Consider the following 27958-nt stretch of genomic DNA (forward strand, 5'->3'; position numbering starts at 1 on the left):
ATGCTCCTGGCCTCGGCCGTGGTGGTCTGGGAATGGCTGAACGAGCACGGCCGGTGGCGTCCCTACAGCCCGGCCGTGAGCCACCACATCGAGGCGGTGGTCCGCGCCGGCCCCCGCGCCGGGGGCAGCGTGGTGCTGGGCCAGGTGGACAGCCGTCTCGCGCCCTACATCATCGACCTGCAGTCCATGAACCAGTTTCGCCAAGATACGGGTGAGCCGGCCGCCCTTGCCCCACCTGCGTCCACCTCCCCTGCCTGTCCCGGGACCTCCCTCCTTGAAAGCCCACCTTAGCCCACCAAGTTGGCATCTCCGTGCAGCTTTGTCACCGAGAGGTGATGGTGGGTGGCGCTTCACTCCTTTGGTTCTCTTAGGACACCTCCCGTTGCCCCCCAACTTCCCTGCAAATAAACATCCATGCAAGTAGTATCAGTGTTCTGGTTATGCAAATATAGCACATAAAAACCGCCCCCCCCCCCCCCCCCCCCCGTGCAGCGCTTGGTAGCCCTAGGTCCTTCCGTGTAGAATTCTGGCGTTGCCCTATCCCACAAGCAATCCTAGCCCCTCTCAAAGGCTTCCTGCTTTCGTTCCTTGGCTGCTCACACCTCGTCGGACCCTGCTTTGCCTCAGGCCCCCTTGGGCCTGCCATACACCCCCCTCACCCTCACCCTTCCTGCCTCTGCCCCTACTGTGTGGGATGCCTTCCCACAACTGGGTCCTGGGTGTGGGAACCGGGGCAGAAAGAAGGGATTCCCTGGAGGCTCTAGCTGTAGTCTAGTCTGGAAGGGCAGGATCCTCCCTGGGAGTAGAGACCGGAGTTAGGGGATTCCAGGGAATGAAGCGCCCTGGATGCTGTGGCATTGGCGAATGCCTCTGCTTGTGCACTCCAAGTACAGAAGCAACAGCCCAGAGCACATGCAGAGAGGAGGGGGAGGGACGGAGCTCCGGAATGCCTGGCAGGGAATCCACTCCCTTTGTCCATGGAGGAGGAGGCAGATTCCTAAGGAGAAACTGTCCCCAAGCTTCCTTCTGAAACTGTCGCCTATGACGGACACTCTGATCTTCCAGAATGCTAAACTCCTGTCTTTTCATGAGAATCAAGTTGCTGATATGGCCACCACAACCCCACTTCCCAACTGACCAGCGTTTCCAGGTCAGAGCTAGGAAGAGAGCCTGCAGGGTGGAGGTCAGGGTTGGGGAGGAGGATCTTTGGAAGGAGGAAGGCAGAACTGCTTCTCTGCTTGCCCCAGTGTATGCAGGCGTAATTGATGACCTAGGACAAGTCTCTGTCTCTCTAGTAATCTCTTAAGTGACAGGGGTGGGAGGTGGGGGGTTGTTTCTGGAATTCTGGCTGAGCTTTCCCAAGAGTGTAACCAAGGATCCTGGAGAGGCAGGTGTGTGGTGGGGAGGGAGCAGAGAGGATGTCTAGGAGAGCCCTGCAGCTCAGAGAACAGCTGTTTGAGCAGGCATCTCAGCTTCTTTGGAAAGCCCCCACATCCTGTGTGCTAATTAGGATCGTCATGGGAAAGGACTGTCTTTCCACCCTCATGTTGCATTAACTCCCAATAGCCTCTTTGCCAAAAACTCTGCAGTCACTGGTCAATTGAGTCAAGGTTTCTGGGGAGAGGTTCCGGAAGTGTTAGCATCTGGAGGGGCTTAAACCTTGGTGGAAAGGGAGGGAGGTGGACCTGAGAGAGAATGAGAGGAGGAGAGGATGAGGAGGAATGTGGGAAGATTGAGAAAGAGGATTAAGTGCAGCTGAGAGAGAGGGAGAGAATGTACTTGGACAGAGGTTGTGGAAGTGAGGGTGGAGGTGGCAGATTGGGGAAGAGGGAAGCAGGTGTTAGCTTTTCTATTTCATAGTAAATCTCTGCAGCATATGGAGAACCACCCAGGAGACATAAAATTCCCAGCCCCTCTCTCGTACATTTGGGCAGGGCAAAGGATTAATCTGTGTTTGGGGGTACCTAGGATGGGCATGGTCCCTAGGAGTGGGCATGGTCCCTAGGAGGGGTCATGACCTAAGGACCCTTTTGACAGAAATGAAGCTGTAGAGAAGACTGGGCTGAAGGACAGCCTACCCCTCAAGTCTGATTATTCTTACCTGCCTGGTGATTGGCAGTTTAGTCAAGGCTGGGACCCCTTGGATTTTAGACCTGAGGCAAAGAACTAGCCCTGGATCATAGCCAGGGTGTGTTTTACATCCACACTGTTTTGGTTTTATCCACTCCTTCCTACTGTCAGTCGGTGAACCATACTGAGCACATCTCCTATGCCAGGGCCTGTGCGGGGTGCTGAAGGCATTGGGCTGAATTCCCAGCAATGCTGGGTCTGTCGGGATGCTTGTCAAAGTAGAATAGAATCTCTGGGTTTCTGAACCCCCCTTCTCTCCCTTCTTTACCAACACACACATAGCTCCCCTCAATATAGCTCGTTGATGAGGCCATGACAGGGTAGGAACTTTGAGGTTGGCTCCCAGGCAACCTCAGCCAAGCCTCGGCAATGTTTAATTAAATTACTCGCTGTCCCCAAGCCACAATTTAAAACTGGGAACCAGAAACATCCCCCTAAACAAAAGAGCTGGAAGTCCCCTGCCTAGAGGCGATTCCTCTCTTTTTTTGTTGCTTTCTCTACATGGGGACATTTCCTGACATAGGTGCTTTGTCTTTTGAGAAGTTGCCTGCCTGGCTGTTGAGTGTGTCCCCAGTCTCTCAGGACCTCATCCAGCCTGTCTCCAGGGAGATGACTGGGAGGTTGCAGACACCCATCTGCCCGCCTCTGTTTGCTCTGAGCTCATTTGCACTCTATGCTGGTCTCCTCTAAGTATTTTGAGCTAGAGAATCTGAAAGAAGGGAAGAGAGGGGGTTCGATAGAGAGGATTGGGTCTTGGCCAATCACTTCCAAAAGCCTTGGTTGTGTCCTCTCCACCAACCACCATTTACCTTGACTGGGCAATCCTTTTTCTGTTGTAGGGCGGTGACTGAAGAGCTTTACTTCAGGATCACTTGCCCCTGTATCTTCCAACACACTGGCTTGCTGCCATCTCCAGGGCCCCAGCAGCAGGATGGAAGGCTGAGAGTGGACAGACATGACTCAAGCTCTCATCCCAGATTCACTGCTTACCGTGTGACCTTGAGCAGGTCCCTTAACTGCTCGGGCCTCGTTTTCCTCTGCAGAATGAAGAGCAGCTTTAAGATTTCTTCTTTTTCTTTCTTCCCATCATGCAGATAGGCAGGTGAATGGGTTTGGCCCCTGCACATGGTGTGAAGGAAGGTTCTTTCCAGCACAGAGTTTTCTGTGCAAATTTTGCCTTTTTTATGTCTTTAATGCAGGGAGAAGGATCAGATGGAGAGAGAGTGAGTTTGATTAAAGGATTTGGCAGAAGCTGATTTTTAACCACCCTCAGTCCCAATACCCCTACCCTGTGTGAGCACAGGAGTGGAGGAGAGGCAGGCATCATGATGACCGCATGGTAATTACAGTGCAGAGGATGTACCATGTATCTGCATCGAACCAAACACACTGCACATACTATCTTCTTTAATCCTCACAACAGTTTTATGAAAACCTTATTATTATTCCATGTAATAAGGAAAGAAAACAAGTTGAAAGAGATTAACTTGCTCAGAGTTTTACAGCTAGTCACTGGCAGACCTGAGATTCTGAACGAAGTGCTGCCTGCTCTTCTCCATTAGTGAGCAGTTGTGGAGCAACTTGCTCGTGCAGGCACTGTTCCAGGCATGTGGGCTATAACACTAATAAGACGTCCAAGTTTTTGTCATCCTGGAACATTCTAGTCGGGTGTTGGGTGCTGGTAAGAGAGGCCTGGGACTTCTTGGACACAGTGCATGTTTGTCTTTTTCTTTAGTGTGTGAACATTATCTATCCCTATCCTATTAGAGGCCTTTTCCTTGGGTCACTACACCTTAGGACAAGATGGAATCTCCTCAGATTCTCTAGTTTATGCTCCTGATTCTAGGGAAGTCCAGGACTAGGACATTCCAAATAGGGTAGTCTCTGAAAATAATCACAGAATGAAATCCTGCCATTTGTCTTGTCCCAAAACTTTGGTTCTGAGGTCTGTTTACTGTCCCTAACTACCCCTAGGGCTGAGCTGAACTCAGTAGCTTTCCCTCCCCAAACCAGCATTTCCTCTTTACATCTCCCCCCACCTGTTAATGGTGCCACGTTTTGCCACTTTCCCATGGTCAATGCCTCTTTTGACTCATTTCATCATTCAGAGTCTTATTTGGGTGACTAATATGTACAGGCACTGTATTAGTACATTTCTGTTGCTTATAACAGAATACTTGAAACTGGGTAATTTATAAGAAAGCGAAATTTATTTCTTACGGTTTTGGAGGCTAGAAAGCCCAAAGACCGGGGAACACATCTGTTGAGGGCTTTGTTCTTGGGTGGCGACTCATTCCACAGCAATGCAGGAGGATATCATCACATGCTGAAAATGGCTGAGCAAGAGAGAGCTCGGCTTCTCACTCCCTGTCCTTATAGAGCCATCCTAACCATGCCCATGACCACCATGAAACCATCAATGGATTAATCCATTCACTAGGGCATGGTCCTCACAATCTAATCATCTCGTAAAGGCCTCACCTTTCAATTACCTTAAGAGGATCCCCACCCTCTTAACACTGTCACAGTGAGGATTAAGTTTCTAATATGTGAAACTCTGGGGGACATATTTATCCACAACAGGCACATAGAACATGTGGCCCAACAGTTGAAACTTTAGTGTGCATGATGAAAACTCAGGGTGGTCCTTCATATGCAGATTCCCAGGCCCTGGAGATGCTGACCTAAAGGTCTTGAGGGTATTGCTGATCTGAACCCCAGGAAGTTCTGAAGGAGGTGGTCCTGGGACCTCACTTGGAAAGCATTCGGCTACTCATGGTCAAGTCCTACCCATGTCCTTTCTGTAGGGTCTCTCCAGTCTGTAGCCTCCTTTTTATTTTCCCTGCCAACACCCTTCCACTTACCTGCAACTAGTTAACAGAGCAGCTCTGCTCTTTTCACTTCTGTTTAACAAACTTCCCTGGCTCCTCGCTGCCTACAAATAAAATCTGTCACAGCCTGGTATTTCAGACCTTCTATGCCCTGGCTCTAACATACCTTTGCAGGTTTATCTTGCCTTATATTTTCCTTTACACCTGCCAAACAGAGGACCCTTTTATCTTCATGCATTTCCTCAGAATTTTGGGGGAAGGAACCAGCATTATGAAGAATCAGAGAAGCATGGCAAGGGGAAGAGATTGAAAGCCAGTGTGACGGAGGTGTGGGCAGAGTGCATCAGGGTGTGAGGAGCCGCAGAGGTTCGTAGGTGGTGGGGATTTCATTCCTGACTAAGGGGAATTCATGGAAGAGATTTAAACAGGGAGAGGATGTGGTCAGCTTTCTTCCAAACGTACATTTTGCTGGCATCTTTCTATGGCACATTCTGCTTCCTAAATAGTCATTCACACACATGTCTTCTAACCCTGTTTTAGACTATAAGCTACTTGAGGAATGGTTCAATCTTTGATTCCCCATAGCAGCTAAAGGGTGCTCAGTGACATGTGATAAATGATTAGATGTCCAAGTAGCCAGAAGTCTTCAATCAATCACAGCACAGTTTATGGAGCCCTTGTAACTGCGCACTAGAATGCAAAGAGCTGCACAGTGGTATCCCTACCCCCACTTAGGGCACCATGTAGAAACACTGGTGCACATCAGGCAAAGTCCAGACATGCACCCCACACTGAGGGTGTGGCTGGGGTTGGGAGAACATTTTAAGAAATGAATGGCAAGTGGCATAGGACCTAAATGATGAGGAGAATTTCAGTAGGTAAAAGGGGCAAAGGAGGGCATTCAGTAAAAGAGACCTGGGAAATAGTGGGGGATGGGGTCAGGGAACACCCAGACAATTCATGAGTATAAAAGGGGTGTCTGGTATGAGTAGAGGAAAATACAGGGGATAGAGGAAGATAAACCTAGGAAGGTGTGTTATAAAGCCATGGCATAGTTTTTAGAAGATTGTGAGAACTCTCAGGTATCTCCAGGACTGCTAACACTATTGTTAATAAAAAAAAAAAAAAAAAAAATGCCTTTTAGGCACATTTGTGAGAATTGGTCAAGTATATTGTCCCTGCTGCCCTGGAAAGAATATAAAACAATGCCATTTAAACTCTCTAAACTTAATGTCTTCATCTGTAAAAGGTGTTTCATAGGATTGCCATAAAGATTATATGGGATGGGATATATGAGATGCTTTCTAAGTAATAAAGATTGTGCAAATATTAGTTATGTAGAAACTTTCTCTCTCTCTGTCACACGCACACACACCCCTCCACATCCCCTGAACTAAACTTTCCCCATGACTTCTTCATCCTGCTTAGATATATAATAGAAAATAAATTACAATAATAATCACCAACTTTTGTTGAGCTCTTGCTATGTACCTGTGCTATTTTAGAGTTTTATATTTATTCCTTCTTTTAATCCTCAAATCTACCCTTTGAAGTAGCTACCTGGGACCCAAGCAGATGAGGAAACTGAGGCTTAATCTCACAGCTGGAAGGGACAGAACCTCCCCTTTTGGACCCAAAACCCGTACCCTTTGTTCCCCATCAAGCTGGCTACGTCAGAAGGAAATGGAGATTAGGGAACTATTGCCTCTCTCCTCCTCTCATCCCAGTATCCCCATGTCCCCCAGCAGAGGCCCTGGTGCTGAATAGGGGATTGTTCTGCATCTCTCTCTAGCCTCTGAATGTTGATGTTTTGGGTCATTAAGGGGCTTGGAGATGGGGTTGGGGGTGGGTTATGACCCTAGCAAAGGCCTGAATAGCCATTGTTCCTTTTCTTCCCCCCTTGAATGGGATTCTGTCCCCAATCTTGGTGTCTCCCTCTGGGTTAGAGGAGGGGGTGGGTCAGAGGCCAGAGAAGGGAAGCCTTTTCCCACCACTTTGATGGACAGAGCTTACGCCTTTGGATGCAGAGATTCCAGCACCCTTGGAGCCCTCCCTAGCCTCCCGACCCTGTCTTGAGGCAGGCATCTTTACCCTTGGTGTTCATATCATCAAACGGGCCCTGGTTGGGATGGGCCTAGATTCATTAAGGTTTCGGGTGGGCATTGGAGAAAGGGGCAACAGTTACAGGCTTAGCTCCCTTCCAGTCTCACTGATTCATTTCTGCTATACCATTACCCTGTAATAACCCTAGCCTCTTCCCTGCCCCACAGTGACACTGTCAAAATTAAGACAATCCTACCTTGAGGAGAGTTTGAGTTTCTTGAAAGAAAGATGTTAGAGAATTATAAAATCACTCTCAATACCACTGGGAATATTATTTTTGTTGAAATAAGATTTAACGTTGGGAAATAATGACAGCGTTTTCTCAACCCGATTTCCCTTCTGCATACAGTAACGCTCCTTTTATTTATTTATTTTTTAACCACACCCGTAAATGTACAGAGAGCCAGCTGCTTCACCACCGCCTCTGGGCAGCCTTCCCGGATGGGGGTAGAGTCTTCCCTCTGTCCTCCAGGCTCCTACAGCCTGGTGTTCTTTTCCTCCATAGCCCTTGGTGCAGGGCCATGTAGAGAGACAGGGGAGAAGGAATATGATATTTATGAGCACCTACTGTGTGCCAGGGGCTTTATATGCCATCCTGCAAATTATAGTGTGTGCGTGTAAAATCCAGTATCTGGCATGTACAAATATTTATTTGTTGGATGAATGTGTGAGACATTTAATTTTCACAAAACCCCTGGGAAGGAGTTATTTTCCTGTTTCCCAGGGGAGAAGAGGAGACTGAGGGGGCCTATAGCAGTTGGTAAATGAATGAATTTGGCTGCAAACCAAGGTGCCCTGACCCCCAAGGCACTCTTTCTGCTTCCCCAGCTGCCTCCCATATCCTTCCTGCTGTAACTCATCTGCGTCCACCCTGGTTTGACTGTGGACTCCCTAAAGTCAGGAATGAGACATCTCAACGAGCGTAGTGCCCGGCACACAGTAGGACTAGCTGATGCTTAGCCTGCTAGTGGAGTACAGTGCAATGCAATTCCACGCGGACCCTGACCTCTCCTCTGTCCCACTCTGGCAGGGACCCTCCGCCCGGTTCGTCGCAACTACTATGACCCGTCCTCTGCCCCCGGCAAGGGCGTGGTGTGGGAGTGGGAAAACGACAGCGGTTCCTGGACGCCCTACGACATGGAAGTGGGCATCACCATCCAGCACGCCTACGAGAAGCAGCACCCCTGGGTCGACCTCACTTGCATCGGCTTCAGCTATGTCATCGACTTCAGCACCATGGGCCAGATCAACCGGCAAACCCAGCGCCAGCGCCGCGTGCGCCGGCGCCTGGACCTCGTCTACCCCATGGTCACGGGCGCCCTGCCTCGGGCTCCGTCCTGGCCGGTCAGCCCTGGCTCGGCCGCCTCGCCCCCTGCGCCCCCTTGCTCCTGCCCACAGTGTGTCTTAGTGATGAGCGTCAAGGCGGCCGTGGTCAACGGCAGCCCCGGGCCCCTGCAGCCCCCAGCCACGCGCAAGAACGCGCCCCCCTCTGCAGGGGTCAAGCTGCCCCCCGCACCAGGCCCGGGGGCCAAGCCTCTGGACGGCACGCGCACCGGTCGAGGCCCAGTGAAGACCGCCCCGTCGCAGGGGATCCGACGACAAGCCTCTAGCACGCCGGCTGCGGCAGCTGCGGGCTCCCCTGCCAGCCCCCCAGCAGCCAATGGCAAGACTGGCAGAATGGCCCTGGCCACCTTGAATCGTACCAACCTGCAGCGACTGGCCATCGCCCAGTCCCGGGTGCTGATCGCCTCTGGGTAGGTGTGTTCATGGGTGCCTGACATAGATAGGATACAACTGATCTTCTGGGTCAGACTAAGGAGGGGCCCCGCATCTCCTGTGACTCCTGGCTGCGGGTGGAAGGCAGCTGATGTGGTGTCTGAGGGACGGTTTGACGTTTCGGGTCCAATTCATCTGGATTCTAATGGAGACTTTGCCTCTTCTAAGCCGTGTGATTTGGGGCCAGATCCCTATCATAGAGTCCTCACTTCCTTTTCTGTAAGTGCTGGCAATAATACCCATGTTAGAGTTGCCTGAGGATTAAAGAAGATTGTTCACAGTAGTAATAATAGGCAGCATTAATTGAGCTCCCACTATATTCTAGTATTGGGGCTTTATTACCTCATTTAAACCTTAAAACAACTCCTTGAAGTAGGCATTATTATCCCATGTTACAGATGAAGAAAATAGAGACTCAACTGCTCAAGAGCACATAGCTAATTGTGGCAGAGAATAGGATGCAAACTGGAGTGCAAATTCTGACTCTGCCGTGCTCCTCCCCTACCAAGCATGTAGCACGATGCCTGGCACACAGTAAGTGCCAAATGAGAGCTAGTCTCTTTCCTCTGGTCTCTCTGGAAGCTGGAGGGGTGACTCCAGATTGGAGTAGCAGTTGCTGGGCACTTTCCATGCATGGTCTCAGTTATTCCCGTGACAGCCTGGTGACGTGGTAAATTCTCTTAGTGTTGCTTTTTTTTTTTTTTTTTTTTAAATCACCTTTATCTTCTTGATCATAACATGGAATAGACCCAGGTCCAGTCTGTGCCTTCAGCCTTTGCCTGCCAGGCCTTGGTTTCTTGTCAGCCTCTCACACCTACCCAATCTTCCCTTTCTCCAGAGGGGCCTGGCCCAGCCTGCAGCCCCTAGGCACAGATGGTCAGGATGGCTTTATTGTTGGGCTGAGCACCTGAGTCTGAAAATCCGGGCTTCCCTGAGGGTGTGCTATCAATACTCAGCTTTATGTCTGCACACAGAGGTTCAGTGTTGGGAGGAGAGAGGAAGGAGGGTATCCCACAGAGTGGGAGGAGTACCAGGCTGGGAGCCCACATACTCGGCCCCCACTGCCTCTGCCACCCAGGTAAGCCACAGAATCCTTGCAAGGTCTAGCAGCCTTACCTACCCATGGGGTCATTGTGAAAACCTTCACTAAGGGAGTTCACCCCTAGGCAGTTTACCAGATGCGCTCACTGGCGTTATCCTGCTTTCTTCCTCTGTGATGCAAGTATTAGGCATGGGCGCTTAGCTCAGAATTAACTCACCAAGACGGGCCACATAGCTGGTGTGTTCAGGTGGGGTTTGGAACTCAAGTTTTGGTTTCCTGGTCCACTGTTCTTTGGCTAAAGTCCAGCTCCTCATTGTGTGCAAAGGCAATTTATAAATGGTAAAATGCTTGTCAGATGCTTGGGATTTTCATATGACTTTCTCTGAGCTGGTGGAAGTATTTGGGAGAGGGAAATCACTACCTAAACCATGTCACAGCTCAGTTTCTCCACCCTGTCATACAGCAGCATCTTGAGAGCCTCTAGGAGAATCTCAGGATGATTGCTGCGGGTAGGCTCACATGCTGGATAATAACACAGCCTCCAGAACCTGACTGTCTGGGCTGAACCCAGGGCGCTTACTGTGTCACTTGGGGCAAGTTTTACATTCTCTGCCTTCAGCTTCCTCATCTGTAATATGGGATAGTACTAGTACCTTCCTTCTAGGGTTGTCTTGAGGATGAAATGAGATATTCAGTGTATAGAATTAGCACGATGCAGGACACATAATAAAAGTTCAGTCAGTATTAGCTGCTATTATTGTTATTACTATTATTAGCTGATATATATTGAATATACGCTATGTAGTTGTTGAACTGAATTCGAAGCTGGGCAGGATCTAATACCCCACCTTATTTCTGACGCCCCTGACAAATGCCAAGTGCCCTCCTGCTATCGTTGAGGGTGAAGCACCCAGGTGGCTTTGAATCTCAATGAGGGAGTCGGCAGCACTTTATCTCTCTTCTTTACTCCCTCTGTCCACCAATAGAATTGGAGCTCAGGGATGGTCCAGGCAGCGCAGTTTCAAAACAGCTATAGAAACAAGTTGTTTTTTTCTTTGCTGTGTTTTCCTGACAAGGGAGGCTCCTGCCTGCCCCTCTCTATCCATTTGCTTTTCACCTCTCACCACCTCCTCACCCCACTACCATCTTCTCCTCTGGCCTTTCTTGGCCATTTAATTAGCATGTTTATTCCCTTTGTCTGGCTCTGCCATCGACCTTCTGTCATTGCATGGCCCCTTCCCCCTCCTCTCTCTGCCCATGACCTCTTCCAGCAACTTTCCCACGGAAGAAAGGAAGACTAGGGAGGGTGGGAGAAGTGCGATGAAGGGAAGGGTTTGGGGGGAACAAAAGACCCTGTGAATTATTCAGAGACACAAGCAGGGGGTTTCTAAAGAGAAGAGAGAGGGGGGCTGTGTGGTGGAGGGTGGGAGTCACCCCTCTGGCCCCCTCTAGAGCTGAGGATTCTCTGTCTCCAGCTAGGCTTCAGTTGCCATAGAGACAAGACCCTTGTCCTGCCTGAGGATTCCTGGGTTGGGGCGTAACTTTGAGAAAAACAGTGCTTCTCGCTATAGTGTCTGCAGAGATATTCTCCCTCCCTCAACCCCTTTACCTTGCCACTTTGCCAGCTCTTCTCTTTTTTTCAGTTTTATATTTTAGCGACAGAAATTAAAACTTGGACCCTCCATAACTGGGAAGAGCCAAACAATATGGGGAGAAGGTGTCTTCTGATTGGCCAACAAGGGGTTAGGCTGGACAGCTTTGGTGGAGTACAGTTGCCTGGACGATGTGAGAAGCTTGCCTGGCATTGGGTTGCTGTTTTCTAGAAGGAAGGCTCAAGCATGCATAGCTGGGGCCCCAACAGGGTATGAGTAGCATGGACTACACAGGGCATTCTTCCATGGGGGAGGGGTGATCAGGTGTTGCCAACTCAGCAATCCTAAGTACGACCCAGCACTCAACGCTACACTTTACACTTGATACCCATGTCCTCAAGAATCTGAGAGAAATGGAGTATTAAAGCAGGAAAATCCTTTATTAAGCCCAAGATCCTTTTACAGTTTGGAAATAAGAGCGTAAACAATCACTCGAATTTGCACAGGGCTCCGCTATTTATCAAGTATTTGACCTAGATTCTATATCCTCACAAAGACTCCATGGGGCAGACATTTAGGGTTCCCTGTTTACAGCTGTGGTATCTCAGGTGTGGTCAAGGAAGTGCAGAGAGGCTGGGTGGACCTGCCCAAGGCACAAAGCAGTTCGTTGCTGAGCTGGGCTACAAAGATTTCCTGACCACAGTGCAGGGCTCCTTCCATTACACCCTTCTGTATTTCATAAGCAAATATCTCCCCCTCCTCTCCAGCATCAGCCCCACAGTCTCCATGCATGTCCAGGCCCATGTGCAGGCCTTTTCCTCCCTCCCTGCAGAAATTGCCCCCCTGAGTTGAGTTCTTGGGCTGCCTGGGCAATGTGGCGCTCTGGGGATTGGAGTATTTCCTGGTTGACCAGACTGGGTGTGGAAACCTGCCAATCCAGTTTGTGGGAACAAAGGTGGCTTTTGTCAACCGGATCATAGCCATTTATCAGCTGGAGTGGGGGCCTTGGAGAAGGTGAGGGGGAAGCAGGTTCAGGGCTGGGCAGCGCATGCTGCCCCCTGGTGGGAAGTCAGGGAACAGACCGCAGGAGGCCGGATCTTCCCTCCCAGCCTCTCCAGAAAGGCTTGCAGAGGCCATTGGACCTGGTCATGGACCTGGTCATGGATGGGGATAGGGGACCCAGGGTTTAGGCTGCTATCTGTCTCAGGTACTGGGATGGGAAATTATCAAGAAGTCTCCTTGGCATCATCTCTAACCCAAGATTCTCCCGCAGTTTCACAGAGAAGGAAATTGAGGTTCAGAAAATTTAACTGACTTTGTGAAGAGCTGCTACTGGCAAGGCTGGGACTCAAACACAGTTTCCCTGACTCCCCACCCACCATGGCATGCCTGGGCCTGTGGGGCAGGTCACAGAGTCCAGAAACAAGCCCGTTCCTCTTTTTTTGGCCCGGTGGCCTTTGTTTTGAGTTCAGCTTTCCCCACCCCCCATCTAGGGGGATGATTTATCCCCCACAACTGTTATCCCACATCTGTTATACCACATCTGTTATTTCAATCCTCCTCCCAATTTGGTGCACGTGTCATTGTCCCTGGGAAGGGACAGAGGCTCCAGCAGGCTCAGAATAGCTGGGGAGGCACCTATCTTTCGGGCATGTGGGGGACATACAGACCCCACTGCCAGGCCTCGAGGTCCCATCCAGCTCTCCCCTCTCCTGGTAGTGGGCATATTCCTTACATGAAGCTCTAAGCTGCATATGCTATGAGGATTACATGGACATAAGAGCTTGGCATAGTGAGTGGCACAGTGAGTGGGCTCTAGAGCCAGCTGGCTTGGGTTCACATCCTTAGCTGTGGGCTCTTGGTCAAGCCTGCTTATCCTTTCTGTGCTTCAACTTCCTTGCCTGTAAAATGGGGTTAATAATAATGCTTCTTACACAGGGAATTGGAAAGATCAGCCAGGTTTATATGGTTTGAGCAGCTGGAACCGCCCCTTGTGGGAGGTGAGCGCTGTCAATGTCAGCGACTATAACACACCAAGGGCCATGGGCTGTCATGATCACTGCTGTGTCCCCAGCATCGAGCACTGTGTCTCACATAAAGTGGACTCCATAAGCACTTTTTTTTTTTCCCCCCAAAAGATGACCGGTAAGGGGATCTTAACCCTTGACCTGGTGCTATCAGCACCACACTCTCCCGAGCGAGCCACAGACTGGCCCTCCATAAGCACTTTTTGAATGGACAGATAAACAGATAGACAAATACTCTTTCTCTTCCTTCCGCTTTCCCAGCACTGTCTACCCCCGTGGCAGACGTTCTGGCTTCCTAGGCCACCTGGCTCCAGGAGTCATCCACGGCCAGGTCCAGTTGCCTCTCCAAGCTCAGCTGTGCAAGCCTGGGTGGCAGACGGGATTGCACAAGATCCGGCCCCACATATCCCAGATATTCCTCGTCAGCACTGTGGGAGGCCTCGCCTCTCCCAGGCAGCCACACGGTCTCCTCCCCAGCCTGGCTCGAGTTCCTGGGAAGAAGGTTGTGAAGGGGAGGAGGGAAAAGGAGAAAAAGGATAAGTGACAGCTGTTGGAGCAGTGGTTTCCAAATGTTGGACTGGGGGTTGGCTACATCTGCATTTTCTCAGAAGCTTTGGAAAAATGCAGATTCCTGTGCTCCATGGGTGAGGATTCTCATTCAGGCGTGGGGTCTGTCTTTTTAAAAGCATCTTAGGTAACTCTTTTGTACCCTGGTTTGAACTTGTTTCTTTATTTTTTCATTTCTTCAACAAATTCGATTGAATGCCTACTAGTGCTAGGCTCTAAATAAAACAAAGATATTTTCCCTTGTAGAGCTTAAATTCTAGAAGGGGAGATAGTAAGCAACAACTTATTTTAAAAGATTATAAGCTCCATGAAAAAAAAAAGAAAGAAAAAAAATTGAGTCAGGTGAGAGGGCTTAGAAGTCCCAGGGTGGGATGGAGGGGTAGGCAGCAGTGTTAAATAAGAAGGTTGCAGGCACCTCACTGAGAAGGTAAGATTCAAGCCAAAACTAAAGGAGATTTAGGAGGGAGCTAAGCAGTTGTCTGGTGGAAGAGCATTTCAGGCAGAGTGAACAGCATGTGCAAAGGCTCTGAGGCAGGAGAATCCTGGTATGTAGGAGGAATAACTAGAGCAGAGTAAATGGGCAATTGATATGCAAGGAGGCCAGAGAGATAAGGGAAATCATGCAGGGATGTGTAGACCTTGCCAGGATGTTGACTCTGAGTGATCTGAGGAGTCATATTGAGTTTTGAGGTTCTGAGTGGAGAAGTGACATGGTCTCACTTAGGTTTTGAAGATATCACCTCTAGCCACTGTGTTAAGAGCTTCCTGATCTTTAGTAGTGTTAACTACTGGTGCATTCTGTCCCACTTGTCAAAACCGTAACATATCTGCTCTTTCCTTCTACAGGGTCCCCACCGTCCCAGTGAAGAACTTAAATGGGTCTAGTCCTGTCAATCCTGCCTTGGCAGGTAAGAGAAATCCTGAGATGTACTTGTGCAATGTAGAAAACTCAGAGTAATAGAATAAGTACTGAGCAACTGTAAAAAAGGAGAGAATCTGGATATTAATTAAAGCAACTGGGGATTTTAGGAATTGCATGGGAAGAGCAGGAAGAGTTTGGGGAGAATTGATGGCTAAAAGCAAAGCATGCTATTGCAGTTGAGTGGATGAATAAGTTTCTGGGAAAAGTAGAGGTTAGAGAGAATACATGAATTATGAGTCTGCTGGAAAGCAGGAGGGTTGGTTAAGAGTGAGAGAGGAATTTGGGGATCATTGGGAGCTAATTCTTCAGTCCTTCCTCCCCCATGCCCTGCCCCTTGTAGGAATCACTGGGATCCTGATGAGTGCAGCAGGGCTGCCGGTGTGTCTCACCAGGCCACCAAAGCTGGTCCTACACCCGCCCCCCGTCAGCAAGAGCGAAATAAAATCCATCCCAGGGGTTTCCAACACAAGCCGCAAGACTACCAAAAAACAAGCCAAGAAAGGTACCAGCCTCTTTATCTTACCTGGCTTCCAGCCCTCGCTCCACATCTGCTGCTAAGGGTCATAGCCATGGCTTAACTCTTGTACCTTCGTTTTTGCATCTGCTAAATGGGCCTAACCAGTAGATTTTTATGATTATACCAAAATGGGCCAGATGGAAAAACCTTGATATATATGAATATACAGTACAAAAATACAGAAACATAAAAATATAAAGTGTGGTAAAAATAAAATATGTTAGAGGGAGGCTCACTTTGATGTTGGAACCGAGACAGATTGGATTCAAACACTAACTTTATCATGTTGTATGACTGCATGGAGCCTCTTTCTCATCTTTATAATGGGGTAAAAACACGCACAACCAGTATCCAGGAGGTATGTCCTGGAATACATCCCTGACAGTTGAGAAGTAGCCACTGTCTTGTGTCCTCCTAGAACTTCCAGAAGCTCTGGCCACTTGACCTCTCCTTTAGGAACCCCTTCCTACCTGCCCATGATCCAGCAACTAAAGGGTCAATCCTGTACCTTCCTGGTACCAGGAACCTGGCTGAGCTCTGAGGCTGGCCTTTCTGGTCACTGGCATTGGTTGTTAAATGATTCAACCCCTCTCCCCATCCTGAAGCCCCCATCTTGCGAGCTTCTTATAAAGTTTAAATCGGATTGTGTGTATATTGCACTTAGCTCAGGACCTGGCAAATAATAGGATCCCAATTAGGAGAGGCTTAATTCTCACAAGACAAGCAGGACAGGGGGAGGGAAGAGTCTGCATCCCAGATTTAGGCTGTTTGCATGATCTACTTCCTCAAATCCTTGTCCTACTTCTCCAGTTTATCAAAATTTCCCTGCTTAAATGAACTCAATTGCTTTGCCCATAGTCTGATAGGAAGTGATGGGATTTTACACTTTCCCGCTCTTCCTTTTGTTATTAATAGCACATAGTGGGCTTTGACCTGGCAAAGTGCTAAAGGGCTGTGTGTCCATTAGCTCATTTAATTATCAAAGCAACCCTTTGAGGTCGGTGCTGTTGCTCTTCCCCATTTTATAGGTGAGAAAACAGAAGCTCAGAGAAGTTAAGAGAGTGGCTCACGGTGGCACTGATTGCTTCTCCTCTGTATCTCCGTACAAGGCCATATCACCCTGAAGAAATCCCCAAATCATTGCAGCCTGTCAGGATGCTCCCCAGAGAGCTTCCTTCACCCTTTCCCACTGCCAGGCTGTGTCTGCTGGCTGTGACGGCCAGTCCACAGCCACGGGAGACTGTCCTGAGCTGTGGATCGTAACTTGCTGATGTCCCATAAAAATAATCTCACTTTGATGCCACATTGTCAATGGAGACAGTACTTAGCAAATTGTAAAATGAATGTGGTAATGTTTATGTAATGTGTAACAGTTTATAAAGTGCTTTCATTTCTGTTATCTCATGAGAGAATTTGGGCAAGTCCAGGCTCTTCAATGATAAGGAAGAGAAACCCATTTGGCCTATCTCAGTTAAAAAGTGGTTTTGTCGAGACTGGCTGGTTGCTTAGTTGATTAGAGCATGGTTTTGTAACACTCAGATCAAAGGTTTGGATCCCCATACTGGCCAGCCTCCAAAAAAGAAAAAAAAAAAGAGTGATTTTGTTGAAAGTAAGCAGAGGGATGTCAGGGAAGTGACTGCAAGACATAAAGGCAGCTGTGAACACTGTACCCTCCTCAAAACAAAGATTGCTCTTCTACAACCTGTATTTCTCTCTCAAATTTTTAAATCCAGTTGCTGTTTCAGCTTTGACCTTGGCTAATAAGTCCCCTCTCTGGCATGCCTATTATGGCAAGGCTGTTAGGTCCCTTACCTCTGCCTTGGTGGCCTGCTGATCCTCTGTCCTGTTCCCACAGGCAAAACCCCAGAGGAGGTGCTGAAGAAGTATCTGCAGAAAGTCCGGCACCCACCAGACGAGGTGGGTGTGGGGAAGCAGGGCAGGGTTCACCTTCTCCATCACCCACAAGATTTTCCTCTGCTGTAACTTTCCTCAGGGTGCGGCAGGAGCTGCTTTCTAAGTCCTGACTGGTACAGAGTGGGTCAGAGCTAACACCCGGGGCCCAAGTTCATGGTCCAGAGCTTTAGCTGCTGCTTACCCTGTTCCACCTCCCATGTAGCATAGTGCTGATTGATTCTAAGCTTAAAGTGATAGTCTGAATTTAAAAAACAATTTGCTAAACCATGAGAAGTCACTTTAAAATGGGTTTGAGGTAGACCAGTGGTTCTCAACAGGAGGCAATTTGGCCCCTGAGGGAACATTTGGCCATGTCTGATGACATTTTTAGTTGTCGTGACTGGGGGAGGGAAGAGATACCACTGACATCTACAGAATAGAGAGACCAGGGATGCTGCTAGACACCCTAAAATGCCCAGGACAGCCCGTACACCAAAGAATTATTCTTCCCAAAATGTCAAAAGTGTTGGAGTTAAGAAACCCTGCCCCTATGGTACACTTCAAATTCAATTCCTTTACGAAAGTTCAGCTTAAGTAAAGCTCATCAGTGGGTCTATCAACAAGCATTTGTTTCCTCTGCAAGCCATTGTAGGACACAAAGAAAGGACAGTGCATCATCACAGTCCTCAAGGAGATTATAATTTAGTTGATGAGCCCACGTTAACATGTACCACTACCAGGAATTATGGAGGTGCTTGAAAAAGTTCGTGGAAAAATGGAATTAAAAGGTAATACAAATATTTCCACAAAGTTTTTGAAGATCCCCACATTATTTCAAGAACTTCTTTGTTGTGTAAAGCAAGACCAACTATGTTTAGATTCCTAAAAGCACATAACACCCTGATTTGTGGGCTTTCTAGAAGAGGAACAGTAACAGCTGATCTGACCTCTGAGATTACGCGACCATGGAGATGGTCTGGCCTCCAGGCTGGGTGAGAGCTGATGGCCTTTCTGCTCTGCCCCCTCTCACCCCAGGACTGCACCATCTGTATGGAGCGCCTCACGGCCCCCTCTGGCTACAAGGGCTCACAGCCAACAGTGAAGCCTGAGGTGGTGGGAAAGCTGTCTAGGTGTGGCCACATCTACCACATCTACTGCCTGGTTGCCATGTACAACAACGGGAACAAGGTTAGTGCCAGCCTGTGGGCCATAGAGGAGCAAAAGCATGAGGGCCTCGCCCAGGTGATCTGGGGAGTCTTAGAGGTACTGCTGCAGGATAAAAACCCTTCTTTATCTTCCCTTTGGACCGCTGTATTAGTCTGTTTCTGTTGCATATAATGGGGGGGGGCAGAGAGAGAGAGAGAGACTCTCCTCTTTTTTTAAAGCCCTCAGAACCACGCCCCTGACCACCATTTTTAATCCATTCACTACTGCATGGTCCTACAATCCAATCACCTCTTCAAGGCTCCACCTTTCAATTACCATAATAGGATTTCCCACCCTCTTAACATTGTCACAGTGGGGACCAAGTTTCTTATACATAAAACTTGGGGGACACAATTCAAGCTTCGGTGAGTTGCAGGGGAATATAATTCAATCCACTACAGCCATGCTAACCAACTCCCCCAGTCTCTACTTTGGGTATGGTGGTCTGAGGGGGGTGGGTTTTCATCCATGAAGGTTCTGAAGGGAGTGGCCCATTGTCATAGCCCATTGCTGGGTGAAGTGGGCCCCATCAACGAAGTAGAAGGAAGTTCTTATCACAGTGCTGGGTCCATCGTGTGTGTTCATTCATACCAGTGGAATGGGTTCCCCAATCACCCCTTCTCCAGGGCTAGTAATTTCAGTTATAATTCATTTTCTTCAGACAACTTCAAGACATTCTGATTGTCCCTTCAAAGGCATTAGAAAACTGTTTCCAAAGTATACCTGGTAATCCCTGCCCTAGAGTCCCACTGTCAGAGGACAGGAAGGCTGTTTGTGATGCTGGTCTTGTTGGTTAGCTGACAATGGGATGGTGTTCCCCCGGTAGAGCTGGTTTCCAGGAATCTGGGAGTCTCCTTAGGTGATAATGCTCACCTTGCAATGTCTGAGCTTTTTCTAAATCACAGACTTTTCTCATGTTCTTTCTTGTGCCCAGAATAACCTTCACTCCCCATCTCTGTGAGTTTGAATCCCAGTCATTTCTCCAGGCCCAGCTTGGACTGCATCTGAGTCTGAGGTTTCCCTGATACCTCTTAACCTCTTACTCATCCAAAACAAGTCAGGGTTTCAGGGGCTGCTCTGTACATCTCTTAATGTGGGAAACAGTAGAAGCAAGAGGCAGCAGACCCAAGCATGAATCCTGGTTTATTAGCTGAGTGACCTTGGACCAGATTTTTCCACCTCTCTGAGATTTTATTTTCTATCTGGAAAATGGAGATAAAACAGTACCTACTTTATAGGGTGTTATTACTATTATTTTGCAGATTGGTATTCCCTTTGTGTTATGGCTATAATTTATCCCCTTCATCTTTATGTAGCCTATTCGGTTTAAGTTCCCAAAGTGCCTACCCAGGACTCCTTCCCAGTGCCCCAGAGTCATGTTCACGGCGGTACTCAATCACTGATGGAGAATGCAAGTCTGGATCCCGCGTTCACTCCCCAATCTGGGCTAAAAAGTTTCTTTGGGATCTTGCAGTTAGAGGTTATTTTGGGTTTAAAGGGGCTTCTTAACACATTCATTCCCTTTTTGTTGACTACATTCAAGAAAAATCTAGTAACTCTTTGCATTTATTCCTCTGGTGTTTGAAAAATGTTTCTCAAGACACCATCCTTTATTCTCTTTAGCACAAATACTTTGAAGTGTGTCTTTTTATTTTATCAAACACTTGGGAGAAAAGTGCCCAGAGAGAATGGAGTGATTCACTCAAGGTCATGAAGCAATGAAAACCAGAACAGAGAGGGGGACCCTGGTTTCAGAGAGTGATTACTCTGAATATGAGCTATTTCTTTAAATGAGTAGAGCTTGAATGAGAGTGTCCCTAAATAGCTCAGCAGAGGATCCCCGTCTTCCTGAAGAGATGAGATGTCCTGGAGAGCTTTGGTCCCAGCTGTGTGACAGCACATTTTACACACATTGCTCCTTGCCTGTGCATGCCTTCCTCCTCACCCACTCTTTTTGTGAGCCTGGAATAGGATTTGTTCTTTGGATCCTCCTCCAGGTTCCTTCCTGCCCCTCCAGGCAGCACTTCACCACGTCCTGCTGTGAAGCAATGACCCCACACATCACTGCATCCAGAGCCCCCTCTTCCCACTATCAGAGCCACGGAGGTGTGGTGCAAAGCCCGTGGCTTTAGACAAACCCACTGGAGTCCTAGCCTGGACTGGCAGCAAGTGCTTTAATCTTGCCGTCCCTCAGTTCCTTTCTCTACAAAAGGGGGCTGAGTTCTTCCAAGTCACTGTCAGAGAGTGAGGACTAAATGAAACAAGAGATACAAACTCTATTGTTAAATTTATAATGCTATAACTAATGACATCATTCCCTCTTCTACTTATTTATGCAAAACTTATTTCCATCCTTCTGTGCAAAACTTATTCTCCATCCTTCTCAGCCAATTTATAACTATTCTTAAAGAACCATTTTCTTGAAGTTATCTTTATTTACTCCAACACACAGTACCCAGTTTCTCTTATCATAACAGTGGTTTCCAAACCTGTGTGAGCATCAGTCTCTCCACAGAAATCATAAAAATACTGATAACATTTAGAAATGCAACATGCTAAACACTTCCAATGAATTGTCTAATTTGATCCTCCCAACAACCCAGTGAGACAGATACTATTATTTTCCTTGTTCTATAAGGAAACCGAGACTCAGAGAGGTTAATTAATTTTTCAAGGGTCACTCAGCAGCTGGATGGCAGAACCGAGAATCAAATCCAAGCAGTTTGACTTCTGAGTTCATACTCTGAACCATTGCACTTTGCAGCCTTCCATTTCTGATTCTGTGGGGTGCAGGTGTCTTTATTTTTAACTAGCTCCCCCAGATGATTCTGATTCTCTGCAGTTGGGAGATTGCTGCTTTCAAGTGCTTGCTGTCTGTTCCATCTGTATGGAACTTAGAGGTTAAATAACGATTGCCTGTGTATGCTCCCTGCCCTGGTGAGCTGGTCTCCTCACAGACAAGGGCTTCTCTTACATGTTCCTTAGCATGGAGCATGGGCTGTTGGTGGAATTTACCTCCTGTTATTTTGGAGAAAACAGAAATAGACTAGGTAGCTGGGCACGGGTGTGACTAAGGTCTATTACTCATTTGTGCACCTTTTGTCTCCCTGGCCCTTTATCTCTAGTACCCTTTGGGGTTGGGGGGCGGAACTTATTATCAAAACTGTTTCCCAATCTGGTTCTTCCGGCTTTGTCTCCTAAGGATGGGAGTTTGCAGTGTCCAACTTGCAAGACCATTTATGGGGTGAAGACTGGCACACAGCCTCCAGGGAAGATGGAGTACCATCTCATCCCTCACTCCTTGCCTGGCCACCCAGACTGCAAAACCATCCGGATCATCTACAGCATCCCCCCTGGCATTCAGGTGAGCCTACCCCAGCTGTTGCATTTGGGTGTTTGCAGGTAAAATGCTATACTGTGAAAAATCTCTTTTCCACCCTTGTCCCCCATCTACTTGGCCTCCCCCCCACCCACTTTCCCCTTCACCACCACTATTTTTACCTTCTTGCATATCCTTCCATGGTTCTTTGTGCATTTGCAATAGCGATTGCATTCCCCCCTCCCACTTTTACACAAAGAGTGACATTTTAGGCACATTGCTCTACACTCTGCATTTTTCAGTTAATGGTGTAGTCTATAGATCTTTCCTTGTCAATATACAGAAGGTGTCTTCATTTTTTCTTTGTGTGCGTAATAATACATTTTATAAATGTACCATAATTTGCATTCAACAGTCTCTGTTTGATAGGTGTATGGTTTCCAATCCTTTACTACAACGAATAATGCTGTAATGAATAACCTTGTATACATATGAGGTTATCTATAGAATAATTTTCTAGAAGTGGCTTTTCTTTGTTAAGTGGTATTTGCATTTGTAATTTGATAGTGATTATTGGCTTTGATTTTTGTGGCCATTTCTTTCCTCTTCTGATTCTTGGAAAGACTGTCCTAAGGACCAAATTCGAACAATATTTCCAACAGTAAATACAAATGTGGGCCTTCCTTCACACAATGAAGCTTTTTCTAAATGTCCTAAGGCACTTACTGGATTCATTTCTTTAGCAAATATTTATTAGTTCACCCTGTTTTCCTCCCTTCTGCTTGTCTTCTTCCACTTTGTCTTTTATTTAATAAATGTTTGAGTGTGGATATGGTCCAGGCACAGTCTAGGTGCTGGAGAAACAATGAGCAAAACAGACACAGTCCTTGCTCCTGAAGTTCTCATTTCAGTGGGGCAAGGAAGACAATCAAGTCAACAAATAAATAAACAAGGTACTTCCAAATAATGATAAGCGGAAATAAAAGAGGAAGTGTGGAGGAAATAAAGCAGGAAGGCGTGATAGCTTGTGAAAGAACTGAATAAAACATGGTTCTTCCTGGAGAGACTTACCAGTCAGGGAAAGAAAAAGATACATCACTAATTAAACTATAGCACAAAAAAAAGGTGTGTGTCACTGATAAAAGCCGCGAGAGGCAGTGTAGCCAAAGTGGAAACACAAGGCTTCGAACTCTGGTGGACCTGGGTTCCAATTCCTGGCTGGGACTTTACTGTCTGGTGACTTTGGATAGCTACTTGACCTCTCCCAGCTTTGCTTCTTCTCCTCTCCAGCCAGGAATGTAACATGCAGAGGTTCTGCGAGGATGGGAGATAACATTTGTATATGCCTATCGGGGCACTGGGCACAGTACTAAGGTGCTCAATACCTGGTCACCGTCATTATTTGAGTATCCTACATGTCGTGGTAGGGAAGAGAGCTTGTGTTTGTCTGTCTGGGAGGGTCAGAGGAGACTTTCTGGTGGAGGGCATCCTCTAGTTGAGCCTTGAAAGACAGGAAGAAATGGAGGAATGCATTTTTAGTTGGAGGACATAACAGGATGGTAGAGGAGAGAAAGTCACGTGTCAAAGGGTGATAAGGAAGAGTTTAATTTAGGGCCTGAGACTGGTAAAGGGGGTGGAGGGAGGGAGCACGACGGAGATGTGGAAGACTAGGCAGTGAGGGAGGTTGCAGCTGGGTCACAGAGGGCTTTGAATGCTAGGGTGGGGGCTGTGGACCTTACTTATCAGGCTGTGGGAAGCCCCTGAAGGTGGTGAGGCATGTGGTTAGGATTATGGAATGTCACGTGATTGGGATTATGCTTAGGAAGGCCAGTCTGGCAAAAGAGTGGGGGATGACTTGAGGAAAGGAGACCGGTTAGGAGACCACTGCGACAGCCAGGCTCCAGCAGTGGGGCCTGAGCAGTGGGATGGCTGGGGTAAGGGAGAGTGAGATATGGTTGGATGGGGGGTCAGGTGAGACTGCTGGAATGATTCCGAGGCAGCCAGTCAGGGCGATAGGGACATGAATAAAAATACAGGAGTCAGGAGAAATAGCTGATGGACTCGGTGGGAAGTAGAACAGACAGAAGGGGGCAAAAATCAGGCTGGGGTGACCGTATCGGAGAAGGCTGTTTTTTCCAGTCTCTGGGATTAAAGATCAGAGAGCCTGCACTAGGGTGTAGAGGTGGCCGCATGCTGCCTCTGCAGATGCTCAGTTCTCCCAGGAAAGTCCCAGCTCCTGTCAGGGGAAATGTATCTCTCCACGCTCACTACAGCCACTTCGTAGGCTCACCCCAGAGGGGCAGTAGCAGGACACTCAGGGACCACACAGGCTTGGGCTTCTGTGAGGAGACACCTTCAAGCTCTGCCTTCACTGTAGAGGACGATTCCCTAGGGGAGGAACTCTGGGCTGGGCTGCGGCAGAGTCGTGACTGCTCTGCTGAGCCTGGGCTCCGGGAGTGCACAGCCTTGCTGGGGCAGCGCCAGGCAGACGTCCGAGCTGCCTACACAACCGGCAGTGTCAACAGGAGAGGTTAGAATTGGCCTTTCAGTCAGGCATTATTTGAATTTATCACAGCCTGTATCCCCTCTCATCGGTAATATCTTGAAAAGTGTCCTTTGCATTCTTTCTGCTTTCAGGGACCAGAACATCCAAATCCTGGGAAGAGTTTCAGCGCCCGCGGCTTTCCACGACACTGTTACCTTCCGGACAGCGAGAAGGGGAGAAAAGTAAGAGCAGGGTTTTCAGAGTAGGGCCAAGGGATTTACTTCTATGTTAGGGCTGGAAGTTTGCTTCCTGCAACACACAGACCACAGAGAACCGGGTTTCTTTTAACTCTAGATGCACATGGTAATAAGGTCATAGGTGAGGGTAGATACGATTGGAATTTTTTTTTTTTTTTTTTTTTTGCAGGTGGGTAAACGTGGAGCTTTTGGTTTTTTCCTCTCCAGGATGTTATTGGCAATAATTCATCTATTTTAGGATCCTTTGTGTAGAGCCCTGCTGCTTAAAGGCTGATCCTGGGACCAGCACCAGTGGGAACACCTAGGAGCTTGATAGATATACAGAACTAGAGCCTACTTCATTTTAACAAGATCCCCAGCTGATCTGACAACACAGCAAAACTTGAGAAGCGCTGCTCTGGGGCAGGGATCTTAATTTGTGGGAGATTATTTTCTCTTTATGTACTTTTGTATTCTTTGACTTTTTCCCAAAAGGGCAAAGGGAACAATCACTGGGTTTCTGGATTCCTAGTGATTCATGATCAGGCTTCCGTTTTTTCTAAAAACTCTAAAATTACAATTACATTTTTATTTTTGTTTTTCTGTGCATGAGGCTGAAAATCATTGGATTTTCAAAATCTTTTCTGATCTTAACAGGGATAAGGACCATTGCTGGGGGAAATATTGGACAAGAGGTGTGTTTTAGTCAACTTTCTCTCCAAGTCTCAGCAGCTATTTCAACAAATGTTTATTTTTCATGTACTTTGCATGTCAATGGCTGTGGCTGTGTTGTTGCTGTGGGTCAGTGTCTTAATCTGTTCAGGTTGCTATAACAAAATACCATAGATTGGGTAGCTTATAAGCAACAGAAATTTATCTCTTACTGTTCTGGAGGCTGGGGAGTTCACAATCAAGGTGCTGGCAGATTTGGTGTCTGGTGAGGGCCCGCTTCCTGGTTCACGGGCAGTGCCTTCTCACTACGTCCTCATATGGTGGAATGGACAAGGGCTTTCTCTCGAGCCCCCTTTAAGAGGGCACTAATCCCATTCACTAGGGTTCTGCCCCATGATCCAATCACCTCTCAAAGGCTCTACCTCCTAATATGATCACCTTGAGGGTAAGGACTTCAACCTATGAATTTAAAGGGGACATAAACATTCAGACCATAGCAGTCAGCTTCAGTCTGCTCCATGTGTCTTCCCATTCTGGAACCTAGGTTGAAGGAGCAGTACTTCTGTGGTCCATGCCCTTCTTAAGCAGGCAGAGGACCAACAGAGAATCCAAATGGAAATGTGTAATTCCATTTTGAGCCCCTGGATGCTTGTTACTTCTATGCACATTTCACAGCCCCCATCAAGTCATGGGGTATAGCCAGTTAAGTGGGGTGGGTAATGAACTGCCTATAAGGAGGCACCTCAGGTCTCCTGGCAAAATGTATGGATATATTCTCCACTGACACGGAGGAAGCAGATAGTTTGGAGCAATGAGAGAGTAGAGCACATCATAAAGATGTGCCAGTGCACAGTCTCCAGATTAGGAGTCAGGACCAGCCCTGAGACCTGTTTGCCTTGAACAGCCAGATTTCTGTGCTTGGACTGGATTTACATCCCAACTGTTGGCTCAATGTGTCCACTGTGAAGGCCTGTTGTTAAAACTAGAATCCTCTTGCCAAGAGTCACTCTTTGTCCAGGCCTCACCGTGTACATGAATGACATACCCAGGCTGTACACGTTAACCATCCTGGACTCTTGCTCTTATCCACTGTATCCCCTCAGTCATTTATGCCAGCACTGCCTTCCAAACCACTGAACTCCTTTTCTAATCCTGGCACTGCCAGCCTAGTTAATTCCTCTTCCTCCAGCCCATACCATGTTTACAGGAGTTCAGTTTTGAAACCAAGATGTTCTTATAGGATGCCGTCTTCAGCTGGACAGTGCTCTGATAAGGCCTGGAACAGGGCATTAGGCATTAGTCCTGCTCAACAACGTTTTTTTATTTTTATTATTATTATTTTTTAATTGAGCTGAATTAGGATTTTCTTCAAGCTTCAATGCATTCTCTGGGCCTCGGTTTCCTCACCTAAAATAAAATAAGAACAATAATAGCACCTACCGTACCTGGATCCAGGTGTGGTTATGAGGACCAGATGAACAAATAAATGTGAAATAGCCTGGAAGAGGTCAAATTGCTTCAAGATGTCACTAGAGAAGAATTCCACAACTTTAGCTGTGGGTAAATTAAAACCACATCAGTGGTGATGGTGGTGAAGGGCAGAGCTTCAGAAGTTCGCAGATCATAAGTGCCTTCAACTCCTAGATCCTATCTTTCAAACTGCAGCTATTGTGTTGCTAGCTAACATCTATTGAGTAGTGCGTTCCAAGCACAAGTATGAAAATGCTTTTCACATAGTGCCCCATAAGATGTTCACAATCTCTAGAGACAGATTATACCTTGGCCATTTCGTAAATAAGAAATTAAAGAGAGGTGCTATAACTTGTCCGAGGTCACACAGGGATTCAGTGACAAAGTAAGACTCCACCTGTAGCTTCCTGATTCCAAGTCCAAATCTCTTTCTCTTCCACTGTTCTGCTTAGGGGATCATGACGCAGGAAGTGGTGGGACCCTTGGGAGTATGCTCTACCATCCAAGGGACAGTCTTTGACAACCACTGAAAGTCTGCCTTTGGTCTCCCGCCATTGTTCCCTAGGTTCTGAAGCTGCTGCTTGTGGCCTGGGACCGTCGCCTCATTTTTGCCGTTGGTACCTCCAGCACCACGGGCGAGTCAGATACTGTCATCTGGAATGAGGTCCACCACAAGACAGAATTTGGCTCTAATCTCACTGGCCATGGCTACCCAGATGCCAATTACCTGGATAACGTGCTGGCTGAACTGGCTGCCCAGGGCATCTCAGAGGACAGCACTGCCCAGGAGAAGGACTGAGGCGGGAGGGGCTCTGAGGTGGGAGGTGTCATGGGGACTGCAGGGCAGGAAGTGGGAGAGTCAAGGTGGAAGTTGGCGCAGTGCCCTCATGACTCGACTCCGTCATCTCCCCTCCTGTCCTGTCTCCATCCCCCATTCCTCCCAGGCACAGGGGGGAGCTAGACTGAATAAGGTGACCTCATTCATAAACCTCATCTGACACGAAGGGGACATGGGATGAGGGCCATCCTGGGTCTGTTCCCATGGAGTTTCGGTGCTGGGTAGGCAGGATGCCCCTCCCCCTGCTCACCCCCGCATAGGGCATGGTCAGCACACTTGGGGTATGGACAGTGCATGGGCGCTCCATACCCTCGGCCTTGTGAAGCCTGAGG

At 47.9% G+C, this 27958-nt stretch overlaps 1 protein-coding gene across 1 annotated transcript; it reads left to right on the plus strand.

The window, feature by feature from the left end:
- DTX4 (deltex E3 ubiquitin ligase 4) lies at positions 1-27587 on the plus strand. The gene is made up of 9 exons (XM_063094023.1): positions 1-211; positions 8095-8818; positions 14915-14976; positions 15331-15492; positions 17363-17424; positions 18436-18588; positions 21809-21970; positions 24563-24652; positions 27354-27587. Exons 1-9 carry the CDS (start codon positions 1-3, stop codon positions 27585-27587), a joined length of 1860 nt encoding a protein of 619 aa, XP_062950093.1.
- The last annotated feature ends 371 nt before the right edge of the window (positions 27588-27958 follow it).

The sequence above is a fragment of the Cynocephalus volans genome, chromosome 4, assembly GCF_027409185.1.
Source record: "Cynocephalus volans isolate mCynVol1 chromosome 4, mCynVol1.pri, whole genome shotgun sequence".
Lineage (NCBI taxonomy): Eukaryota > Metazoa > Chordata > Mammalia > Dermoptera > Cynocephalidae > Cynocephalus > Cynocephalus volans.